Genomic DNA, 12,301 nt, shown 5'->3' with positions numbered 1-12,301 from the left:
CATGCGACTGTCTCTACTTCCTGAGCATGAGGGAGTATATTTCCTGTTACTCATGCAACTGTCTCTACTTCCTTTGCATGGGGGAGTGTAATTTCCTGGTGCTCATTTGACTGTCTCTGCCTCCTTTGCATGGGGGAGCGTATTTCCGGTTACTCATGTTATTGTCTCTACTTCCTTTGCATGGGGGAGTGTAATTTCCTGGTGCTCATATGACTGTTTCTGCTTCCTTTGCATGGGGGAGTGTATTTCCTGTTACTCATGCGACTGTCTCTACTTCCTGAGCATGAGGGAGTATATTTCCTGTTACTAACGCGACTGTCTCTACTTCCTTTGCATGGGGAAGTGTATTTCCTGGTACTCGTGCAACTATCCTGTCTCTACTTCCTGAGCATGGGGGAGCGTATTTCCGGTTACTCATGTTATTGTCTCTACTTCCTTTGCATGGGGGAGTGTAATTTCTGGGGCTCGTATGACTGTCTCTGCTTCCTTTGCATGGGGGAGTGTATCTCCTGTTACTCATGCGACTGTCTCTACTTAATGAGCATGGGGGAGTGTATTTCCTGTTACTCATGTGGTATCTATACTTCCTTTGCATGTGGGAATACATTTCCTGGTACTCACATGTCTCAGCACTCTTGCCTTGCTTTATGGCTATATATATATATATATATATATATATATATATATGTATATATATATATATATATATATATATATATATACAGATATACAGATATATATATATATATACATATACACACACATCTCAGCTGAGCATGGGTGAGCCCAACAAGGAACAATTAGGAGCAAAGAATAAATGAATGGCGCCTCCATGCTCCCCATAGAAGTATCCCCGGCTGGTCCTTATATACAGAATATGCATATTGGCAATAGGTTAGCGATGTTGCTCACTGGGGGAGGAATTCCTAAAAATGATCTCATGGTTTGAAACTTTCCTTATGCTTTTAAAACTGTAAACTCTAAAGAACGATGAACCCAAAATCCACATTAAAGGGAACATACAACCTACTTACCTCTGCACACGCTGCAGCACTGATTTTCCGGCAAAACCCGATCCGTTTCGGAGCAGTTGAGAGACGGGCAAGGTTCCGTCAGCTTCTGTAAAGCTCCGTTCTGCAAAAGCAAATGAAAGGGCACAGTTTGAATGCGACAAAATGTCTTACACGTTTACAAGAAGTAAAGGTCACCCAGTGTCTAATGTGCCTCTCGCTTCCTTTAATAAGAGATGAGAGCGTCGACGGCTGCGAGAGGGGAGGCAGTTTTACCCAACAGCGAGACCGGCCCAAATTCCATTTGTTTGTTGTGTTCACAACATTAACAAGAAGGGAGACTTCTTAGGGTTCTGCTGCTGATCTGATTGTTCTCTTGTCTTGTTTTGAGGTGTTAATGATTAAAGGGGAGACTAACACCATGCAAGCTCCTTATCCACATTGTAGCTGTCTGTTTATGAGGTCTACTCATGGGGTGACACACAGATGGGAAAGGGACTTCTCCAGGCAGACAAATTCCTCCCATAGCATTCATGATACACAAAGAAGGAGCGACCTTGTGAAGGATCCACAGCTGTATGGGAGACCAGTACTGAATGACTGTTCATCTGTCTCTATGGGGACATCAAGTGTGGACTCAATGGGGTTCAGTTTGGCCCCCTTGTAAATGAACGCTACAGTGAGTCATATATCATTTCCTTAAAAGACATCAGCAGAAGAACCTTCTGGATTTGAACCAAAGTCCCCCCAGCCTACCCCAGGTCTTACTTTCTCTTATCTTCTCCCCTAAGTGACATCACAACCATCACCCCAGTGACCTGCACCCGGGGATGGCTCATGAGTTCATACGCCCACCCCTGTATTTTGGCAGGTCCACCCAAGAACCCCTAGAAGAAGAAGATTGAGGCGGATCGGTAGCTACAGGCATTGACATACAAGTCAACAATGTACCGAGTCATTGGAACATCTTTATGGTTTACGGTTCCTCTGGAGCACCACCAACCGCATGGATGTTGCTGCCATTGACCTCAAAGCAGGTGCTAATTCTGAATTCCTGGCTTGGAAGCTTAAAGTTTTGGTTGCATAAAAATACAGGTGTACTGCCAAACAGAGCCTCCTGAAGGCTGACAGTTCATATAGGGGCTACCAATAGCCAATCACAGCCCTTCGTTGGTACCCCAACTTTTTCATGCTTTTCAACTCTTTACATTTGATTGTGGCTCACAGGTAAAACAGATTGGGGACCCCTGGTCTAGAGTATCTTGAGCACCTACACAGACGCCCATCTATCCCTCCATTTCCGTCTCCTATCCCTCTAAACTAACAAATATAAAAACAAACGTCTCCCAGGGAAGCAAAATCCTCCTGCCATCCTTTATGCAAACGAATGAGGGATGGTTTTCATTAAAATCACATTAGGAACACAAGCCAATATTCATGAAATATTTAAAGCAGATTCTTCAGGCACAAGAGCACATCTGTGACATCTTACACCCATAAACCGAAGAGACGCCCAGAGAGGCATAGAAGCCGGCGACTCTGTATTCGCTTAATAATCCTGCCATTAGACGCACTTCTGCATATGCAAATGGGCGCCTGAGAAATAAGGTCGTTATGACAATGACAAGGTCTAATTGTTACAGATCAGAGGCACGTCGGGTGTTACAAAGTTTCGCAGAGGAACAAAAGCAACGTTCATGGGTAGTAAAGGGGGCAGTTCTTTCCTCCGGTGACAGTTGGAGGCGATGGCGCAAGGGAACCTCGGATCCGGCTGGCAGATCGATCCCTATTCATAAAATCTCAATTGATTTATAGCCCCAGAGAGACACAAAACAATCACTTTGACTCGCTCCATAAAGCAATATCACCCGGAACGTTGGTTCTGCCTGTCTGACCTACAGAAGGAATGGGAAGGGAGGAGGAGGAGGCAGAGGCGGGCGGAACAATAACTCCATAATTGCCATAAAGGCCATCAGCTCTCAAATCACAACACACTTAATCAGAGCCAGAGCTATAAAGGATGGGTCCCTTGGGCTGCACAATACAATACATGGATTTCTCCTCAACTGACCCCTATGATAAAGAAGTTATGGAACCAATGCCTTCTCAGGTCCACCCTAAAACCACCAGATGCATCTCCATGAGCCAACCAAGATGCAGAAGGCAGCTGTTGGTGTAGAGCAGTGATTCACAAACTGTAGGACTGCCGCCTATAAGGTCCTGGAGCATTGGCAGTTAGGATGGGAATGGGAGACAATGGTCATCTGCTCTCCTAGATACACCAGAAAGCATAGCTTGAAAGTCAATTAAGATGAGATTTGGGGTGAATACTGTATATATTTTGCTGCCCTAAATAGTCTTGAAACTGTGGCTGAATGACCTAGAAACTGATATCTTCCTTTATCTGTACTCATTTCATACACAGATGAGGCCCCTGAGAAAAAGTTGGTGAAAGGATCAGCAAGGGTCGTGGTCAAAGGGTCAACAAAGGTCTTGGCCAAAGTTTGGACTTTCAAGTGGGGATTGAAATGAAAAGGTTTGACAACCGCTGATGGCTGAATGACTGATAAACCGATATCTTGCTATATCTGTACTCATGTCTTAAGACAATGGGGTTCCTGGCTAAAGGTTGGCGAAAAAGTTCTTGGCGAAAGGGTGGACCTTCAAGTGGGAATTGAATTGAAAAAGTCTGACAACAACTGATGCCGGGAAAGGGAGTAATGGGCCCACTGCCATCAAGCCCCTTAAGTAAGTCTAGTCTTACTTCTTCAAAGGACTATCTTCATATCTTCATATGTCTTTACTCAAGTCAATGGGGCTCCTTACCAAAAGCTAGCTAAAGGGGAAAAAAAGGTCTTGACCAAAGGTTGGACCTTCAAGGGGGGATCGAAAGATAAAAGTTTGACAAGCACTGATTGCTAAATGACTGCTAAACTGATATCTCCCTATATCTACGCGCATTTCATGAACCAATGGGACGCCCAACCAAAATTTGGCCAAATGTTCAACAAGATTCTTGGTGAAAAGTTGGAACTTCAAGTGGGGATTGAATTGGAAAAAGTCTGACAACCACTTATGGCTGAATGACAAATGAATGATAAACTGAGATCTTCCTATATCTGTACTCCTACTCACACTGTAAGTCTACCCTTACAGTGTGAGAAATACTTATTTAAAGGACAAGTAAAACTAAAAAATTGCATTTTTTATTAATTATAGTTAAGCAACTAATTGTTAATTTAACTGACGGTTGGGACTGTTCAAACCAGATTGTTCCAATTAGATTTAGTAGGAGGATTATGGGAAGTTTGCAAGACATTGCTCCAAAATATCACTGTTATATGTCTAGTAGAAAGTATGTGATATCATATATTTATGTTTTTAGTATTACAACCTTGCAGCCTCCAGTTGAATTCCAGAAGCAGCGAAACTCGGCCATAAAAATCCCGTCAGGCTGAGAATTAGGGGGGGGGGGCTCAGGAATAAATACATTAAAAACACAGTATATTTTTGGCTTCGACAAAACAATGTCACAAATTAATGGAAATACTTGGGCAAAGTTAAACAACGCGGTAATGGCACCGCCTAAAGGGTAAGAACAATCTCCACAATAAATTGGTTTATTAATACAGAGCGGCGCTGTCACATAAATATCCCCTTGCTGAATTATTAAGCGGATTGATTTTCTGTTTTCAAAATTATAATTAAGTACATGGGGGGGGTTATCCTGTCAGTGAATGAGAGACATAAGATAAAATATTTCGGGGGGAAAGAGGAAAAACAGAAGGGGAACTTTGGCTGAAAGGGGGGAGATTTGCATAATTACTTCTCTCTTTATTAGTATCCCCTAATAATAACCACTAATATTATAGTCCATAATAATAAGCAATAATAGTATAGCCCACAATAATAACCAATAATATTATAGCCCACACTAATAAGCAATAATATTATAGCCCAGAATAATAACCAATAATATTACAGCCCAGAATAATAACAAATAATATTATAGCCCAGAATAATAAGCAATAATATTATAGCCCATAATAATAAGCAATAATATTATAGCCCACAATAATAAGCAATAATATTATAGCTCACAATAATAACCAATAATAGTATAGCCCAGAATAATAACCAATAATATTACAGCCCAGAATAAAAACAAATAATATTATAGCCCAGAATAATAACCAATAATAGTATAGCCCAAAATAATAATCAATTATATTATAGCCCAGAATATTAACCAATAATATTATAGCCCAGAATATTAACCAATAATATTATAGCCCACAATAATAAACAATAATATTATATCCCAAAATAATAATCAAAAATATTATAGCCCATAATAATAAACAATAATATTACAGCTCACAATAATAACCAATAATATTATAGCCCATAATAATAATCAATAATATTATAGCCCACAGTTTTATCAAAGTACATTTCCATGGTGCAATGGCTTGGTTTTCTCTTTCCTCTTGCTTAGCTTTCTTGTCTCAACCAGGAAGTAATTAAGAGTAGAAATAAGCAGTAGAATATATATATATAATATATATGTATAAAGGGATTCCTATAACAGTCCAAAAGTATTTTGGGGAATTACAGTTCTACAGATGTAGCTTTGGGCCCAGTGAGTCATTTCAGTCACACCCTTCTCTATAGGGTGGAAATATTAAAGGTAACCAAATGTCAGACTTACTTTACATTCTCTGCAGCTTTTGGCGAGGATCCGGTCACCTTCCGCCAACTCTCTCCCTCCATAAATACATTTGGCTGCAATTAAAAATAATATAGAATTAGTCTGGATTAATGGTAATATACAATATAAGGTACGCCGGCCCTTTAAAGGAGAAGGAAAGGCTAAAAGTAAGTTAGCTTTATCAGAAAGATCTATATAAATACACCAGTAACCCCTCAAAGTAATGAGTCCTTCTATTGTGTACTCATGGGCTTCTCTATCAGACTTCCTGTTTTCAGCTTAAACCTCCAGGGCTAGGGCTTGAGCATGCTCAGTTTGTTCCTCCCTCTCCTCCGTGCTGTAATCTGAGCCCAGAGATAGAGGAAGTGATGTCACACCAAGCTAATATGGCAGCTGCTATTCTAAAGAAACAGAGAGATTCTAGAGCTGTTTACTCTGCAGAATAAATATAGTCTTATAGCTTGCACTACTGTGGCTTATCTATTGGCAATAAATTGCCGCGGTAGCTTTCCTTCTCCTTTAAGAGAAAATAATAAATACAATATTGTGAAATTGCAGAATATTTCCCATGTTGGACTGACGGCAGGAACAAGATACAAGTGGAAATTGCAGCAGTGACGGCAGAACGTCGGAGATCTGTTGGACGCTCTTATCACCGTTCAGCGGGGAATGGCACTCGGCAGAGGAGCTGTCAGATCGCCGGATAAATGCAGCCGTTAACTCAGTCACTTCCAATGTGTCGGGAGGGGGAATTCAGTATTTTATTACATTATTTTACTACGCTGCAGAACTACAACAACCTGCGTTTTGGGCTCAGATAAGAATTGGGCTTTACTTACGCCTGCAGACTTTGCAGCACTGCCCTGCGATGTGAACCGGGAGAGAATCGGAGGAACAGTTAAGAGGGGGGCACAACATCCGCCGGCATTCCACCGCCCCATTCTGCAAGAGAGAAGCAGCATTAGGGCACATTCAATAACAACACAATTACCCCACAATGGGGCAAACAGAGGCTCTAATACCATGTAACCGTGGTGCCCAAATCAGGGTAGGACTGGGCCAGAAAGACATTGGGTGCGCCCCGACTCTCAATGGTCTTTACGCCATAGGCTTAAGGGGTTGTTCACCTTTAAATGAACTGTTAGTATGATGTAGAGAGGGATATTCTGAAACAATTTGTAATTGGTTTTCATTTTTTATTATTTGTAGTTTTTGACTTATTTAGCTTTTTATTCAGCAGCTCTCCAGTTTGTAATTTCAGCCGTCTGGTTGCTAGGGTCCTAATTCCCCTAGCAACCATGCACTGATTTGAATAAGAGACGGGAATATGAATAGGAGAGGCCTGAATAGAAAGAGGAGGAATGAAAAGTAACAATAACAATAAGGGGCCCATTCATTAAGTTCGAGTGAAGGAATAGAAGAAAAAAAACCTTCGAATTTCGAAGTGTTTTTTTGGCTACTTCGACCTTCGAATGGGCTACTTCGACCTTCGACTACGACTTCGAATTGAACGATTCGAACTAAAAATCGTTCAACTATTCGACCATTCGATAGTCAAAGTACTGTCTCTTTAAGAAAAAACTTCGACCCCCCTAGTTCGCCACCTAAAAGCTACCGAGCTCAATGTTAGCCTATGGTGAAGGTCCCCATAGGCTTGCCTAATTTTTTTTGGTCGAACGATAATCCTTCGATCGTTGGATTAAAATCCTTCGAATCGTTCGATTGGAAGGATTTAATCGTTTGATCGAAGTATTTGCACAAAATCGATATTCGAAGTCGAAGGATTTTCATTCCCCAGTCGAATATCGAGGGTTAATTAACCTTGATGAATTTGCCCCTAAATGTGTAGCCTTACAGAGCTTCCTCTGTAGTTACAGACAATAGAGAAACAGACGCTGCTTTCAATAGCCACGATAATAAACCCATTGACAATGAGGACTAAATGGATATTGGGAAGTTGCTTAGAATGGCACTTCATTTAATCAGGAAACATTTTATTTTTGGGTTTACTTCCCCTTTAAGCATTAAAACAATATCAAATTAAAATCTATAATAATCTAAACAACCGACGGGGAAGAGTCATGCCTGACGTGCAGAACAACTCATCATGCCACGATTAAAAGCTTATTACTAATTCGGATGACTTGATAATGTACCTTTGTGACCAATTGCAACAGCTAAAGATAGACTAACCTGGGCCGCTCCTTGATGACTCTCTATAATGATTCAAACATACAATTGCGCGTGAGTGTGTAGGGAGCTGGGAATTGCACCTCCTCCTCATACAGAAGCGAAACTGAGCATTATGGGTCGCCACGCTCAATTTTAGGCGCAATTATGCAGTTCCAGGATGGGCGAAGTTTTTTGCCGCGGAAATGACGCCCATAGACTTGTATGGCGTTCCACGTCAAAAAAAAAAAAAACGACACACATCAAAAAAATGTTGACGCCCATAGACTTTCGTGGGCGTCGGCGACATTTCACTGGCGGCAAATTTTTGGTGAGACGAAACGGGTCAAATTCGCCCATCCCTATAATCATAAATGAGCCCTAAAGACTGACAGTGTTTTCTTTATTCTTGTAAAATGCCTTGAACGATCACAAGGGCTTCCCTGTGTTCTATGACTGATATAAAGCCTATCTACCAAGTTAGTCGGGCTCTTTTCTTCTACATTATCTACAAACTGAAATAACCAGACACAACCACAATTCTACACGTCTGAATGATGACTCCCATTAGGTTTAAGGTCTGATTCCTCTATAGCTAATAAGAAAACACCCTCCTCCCCAGCCGCTCTCTTACCTGCGCGGAAAAAGGGGGACTGAGTGGGTGGAGTCTGGTGGGGAGTGGGTGGAGTCGGGTGGTGAGTGGGCGGAGTTGCAGTGGAGCAGAGGCGGGAAGTGGGCGGGAGGATGGGGATCGGACTGATTCCTCTATAGCTAATAAGAAAACACCCTCCTCCCCAGCCGCTCTCTTATCTGCGCGGAAAAAGGGGGACTGAGTGGGTGGAGTCTGGTGGGGAGTGGGTGGAGTCGGAGTGATGAGTGGGTGGAGTTGGAGTGGAGCAGAGGCGGGAAGTGGGCGGGAGGATGGGGATCGGACTGATTCCTCTATAGCTAATAAGAAAACACCCTCCTCCCCAGCCGCTCTCTTACCTGCGCGGAAAAAGGGGGACTAAGTGGGTGGAGTCTGGTGGGGAGTGGGTGGAGTCAGGTGATGAGTGGGCGGAGTTGGAGTAGAGCAAAGGCGGGAAGTGGGCGGGAGGATGGGGATCGGAGTGCTCTGATGATATTTTTGCACTAGAACATACCGGACACTTTATTTTGTTGCTGATCCGGTCGATCTTACCTTACAGGTACAATTCCGGCAGTGATCGTCTTCCACCCAGGAGTCCTTGTCCCTGTAGATCACCTCCCGGACTTGACAAGTCTTTTCGCAGTGGCAGTTTTCCAGTTGACCGAGCCGGCTCTCTGCATAGTTCAGCTACAGGTGAAAGACAACGGGGTGTCACAATTATTACCTCCCCCTATACTTACCCCCAATTAAAAAAAAAAAAAGCCAATTTTTATTGTCAATCGTTCACTCTGGATTCAATTCCTGCACAGGCTTTTATGTTCTATATCTATAAATCCTATCTAACAATCTGGCCAGGCTCCCTTTCTGTCATCTGTTCATGTTCCTCGCATGCGGCAGTAGGCGGAGGGGGGAAATATAATTCAAAAAATTCTTCCAAAATCCCTTCTGTTGTTGGGAAATGAGATGCAAAGTCACATGTCAGTCAGTGAAAGGCAATCTGGGATCCAATTGGAAAAGGGCATAAGAACTAGGGATGCAATGAATCCAGGATTCAGTTCGGAATTCGGCCAGGATTCGGCCTTTTTCAGCAGGATTCGGCCAAATCATTGACCCCAGCTAAACCAAATCCTAATTTGCATATGCAAATTAGGGGTGTGGAGGGAAATAACGTGACTAAGGAAGTAAAAATGTTTTCCCACCCCTAATTTGCATATGCATATTAGAATTCGTATTTGGTCGAATCTTCGACAAAGGATTTGGGGGTTTGGCCGAATCCAAAATAGTGGATTCCGTGCATCCCTAATAAGAACAGGGAAAGAACAGGGGCATATCCAACCAGGGTCAGAATGGAGCATAAATGTCAGGGACCACCGGGTTTTTTCCTGTTGTCCCTCCAGCCCAGTCCGACCCCGTATCCAACCTCCCCTCCTGAATCATATAAGGCAAAGCTGATGTATCTGCACGTCTATTTAGACTGTAGTCCTCAGAGCACTTTTGCAATTTACATTGATTTTCTAATCTTAGTGGTTTCTGGAGATATGAGCGATTTTAGACTGCTGTAGACTGTTAATAGCAGGCATTCAGCTCAGCAGCTCAGCTGAGAGAGTCAGTGACCCTGGCTGCCGATGCACATATTATGCACGCCCTGTATTCAGTTAACCCTAGGGTTGCCAGTTCTTAGTTGAGCCCAAAGTCATTAGGTGTGAATTTGACCTGAAGGAGTTGACGGCAGAAGACTGAAGAAAAAAATGATAAAATCCCTTTCTTTTCATTTTATCCCTTAAAAAACTTGTATCCCAGGAAACGAGATGATTAAACACATTCCCCTGATTGGACGGCTCTGTGTATGGGAGCTTGCAATCTGTCACAGGGTAGAATCAACACATCAGCATGCAACCGACGCATTTAGGATAAACACGGGACGCAATTCCCCGGCACATGCTGTCGGCCCACATTGAGGCGAGCGCTACCTACTTTTGCTGTCATTTTCGCCAGCAGCTCCTGTAAGTCCATAATTCCTTGCACCAGACTCAGGAAATCACTGCAGGTCGGACAAGCTCAATAGGAAACACAACAAAATCGCTGTCAATAGATTTCACCTCTGACCCCCCCCATGATCCCCCAATGGAAAAGTCCAGAACTGCCACTGTGGGAATGGGACAGACATCAATGATATGTCTCTGCCTGTCTGATAATTAGATAAATTATTATCATTATTCCCCTTACCTTATTTTTGAGTAAAATACCCACGTGCCATTGGCCTAACCCTACTGTGACTTTAACACTTGGCACAGACGATGTTGCACCCCCTTTAGACTCTAATAATCAATATAACGTGCCCCCCAATAATTTTGAATTAAAAAAGATCACTTACTGCGATTTAAATTTGGGCACTGAGTTATATATCCATTGGGCATGAAGATAATTTTCACATCTTGAATCACTCCCTATAGGAAGAGAGAGAACAGGCTGATGAGACCATCACAAACCAACAATTCTATAAATACAAATATACAGAGAAGGAATGTTCTGGGCACACAATAAGCTATACCCTCATACTGTACTGTCTAAGGAAATCAATATGGCACCTCCTCCTCCCATATGTATAAATACAAATATACAGAGAAGGAATGTTCTGGGCACACAATAAGCTATACCCTCATACTGTACTGTCTAAGGGAATCAATATGGCACCTCCTCCTCCCATATGTATAAATACAAATATACAGAGAAGGAATGTTCTGGGCACACAATAAGCTATACCCTCATACTGTACTGTCTAAGGGAATCAATATGGCACCTCCTCCTCCCATATGTATAAATACAAATATACAGAGAAGGAATGTTCTGGGCACACAATAAGCTATACCCTCATACTGTACTGTCTAAGGGAATCAATATGGCACCTCCTCCCATATGTATAAATACAAATATACAGAGAAGGAATGTTCTGGGCACACAATAAGCTATACCCTCATACTGTACTGTCTAAGGGAATCAATATGGCACCTCCTCCCATATGTATAAATACAAATATACAGAGAAGGAATGTTCTGGGCACACAATAAGCTATACCCTCATACTGTACTGTCTAAGGGAATCAATATGGCACCTCCTCCTCCCATATGTATAAATACAAATATACAGAGAAGGAATGTTCTGGGCTTCTTGGGTTACATTTTCCCCTATAGTTCAGCTATATATTGTGTAAGTGCCAGTTTATTTAATCAATTGTCTCTGTAGAATGAAGAGAACGTGCAAATAAGAACTGTGTTACTAATTATCTCAGCCCCACAACTCCCCCGGTTTTATCATGCGCTAAAGAGTTAGTAAATACGCCTGGTATCTCAGGTCCAAGGTTAATAGAATTTGCTGAGGATGCCTTGTTAACTCCATTGATTTATAGCAAGTGGAAGAACTTACTAGCACCCGCAACGCCTGCAGGCGGAAGACTAAAGAGGATGAATATATTTGATGCAGGATTTGCATTGCACAGATTTTCCCCCATGTGCCAGATGTTCTACAGGCTGAGCAGATATTACACACACATATGTCACATACACACGTATGGAGATTTGAATATAAATATATATATATATATTTAGAGAGAGAGACATTGTGCAGCTGATCATACATTTGAGCAATTGGCTTAGGCTTAGCTGGTGGCGCTGTTTCATTGTGATCTATAGAAAGACCTTCCGTTGGCAATAGGCGAGAACTGGTACTGCAAGTAGAGTAACTTTATTTTGTTTCTTAAAGTTGCTGTTCCCCTTTAAATTAACT

General features: G+C 42.1%; 1 protein-coding gene across 7 annotated transcripts in view; it reads right to left on the bottom strand.

The window, feature by feature from the left end:
- nell1.L (neural EGFL like 1 L homeolog) overlaps nt 1-12,301 on the bottom strand; it is a 318,833-nt gene that overhangs the window by 185,165 nt on the left and 121,367 nt on the right. For all 7 annotated transcript variants that reach the window (XM_041589242.1, XM_041589240.1, XM_041589241.1 and 4 more), the window contains 6 exon segments: nt 10,893-10,965; nt 10,493-10,575; nt 9,071-9,205; nt 6,561-6,663; nt 5,722-5,795; nt 1,035-1,134 (listed from right to left, as the gene is read on the bottom strand). In XM_041589242.1, coding sequence (XP_041445176.1) covers nt 1,035-1,134; nt 5,722-5,795; nt 6,561-6,663; nt 9,071-9,205; nt 10,493-10,575; nt 10,893-10,965 — 568 coding nt within the window.

The sequence above is a fragment of the Xenopus laevis genome, chromosome 4L (genome assembly GCF_017654675.1).
Source record: "Xenopus laevis strain J_2021 chromosome 4L, Xenopus_laevis_v10.1, whole genome shotgun sequence".
NCBI classification, from domain to species: domain Eukaryota; kingdom Metazoa; phylum Chordata; class Amphibia; order Anura; family Pipidae; genus Xenopus; species Xenopus laevis.
Note: the sequence above shows the minus strand (reverse complement) of the source record. Positions and strands in the feature narration are given on the sequence as shown.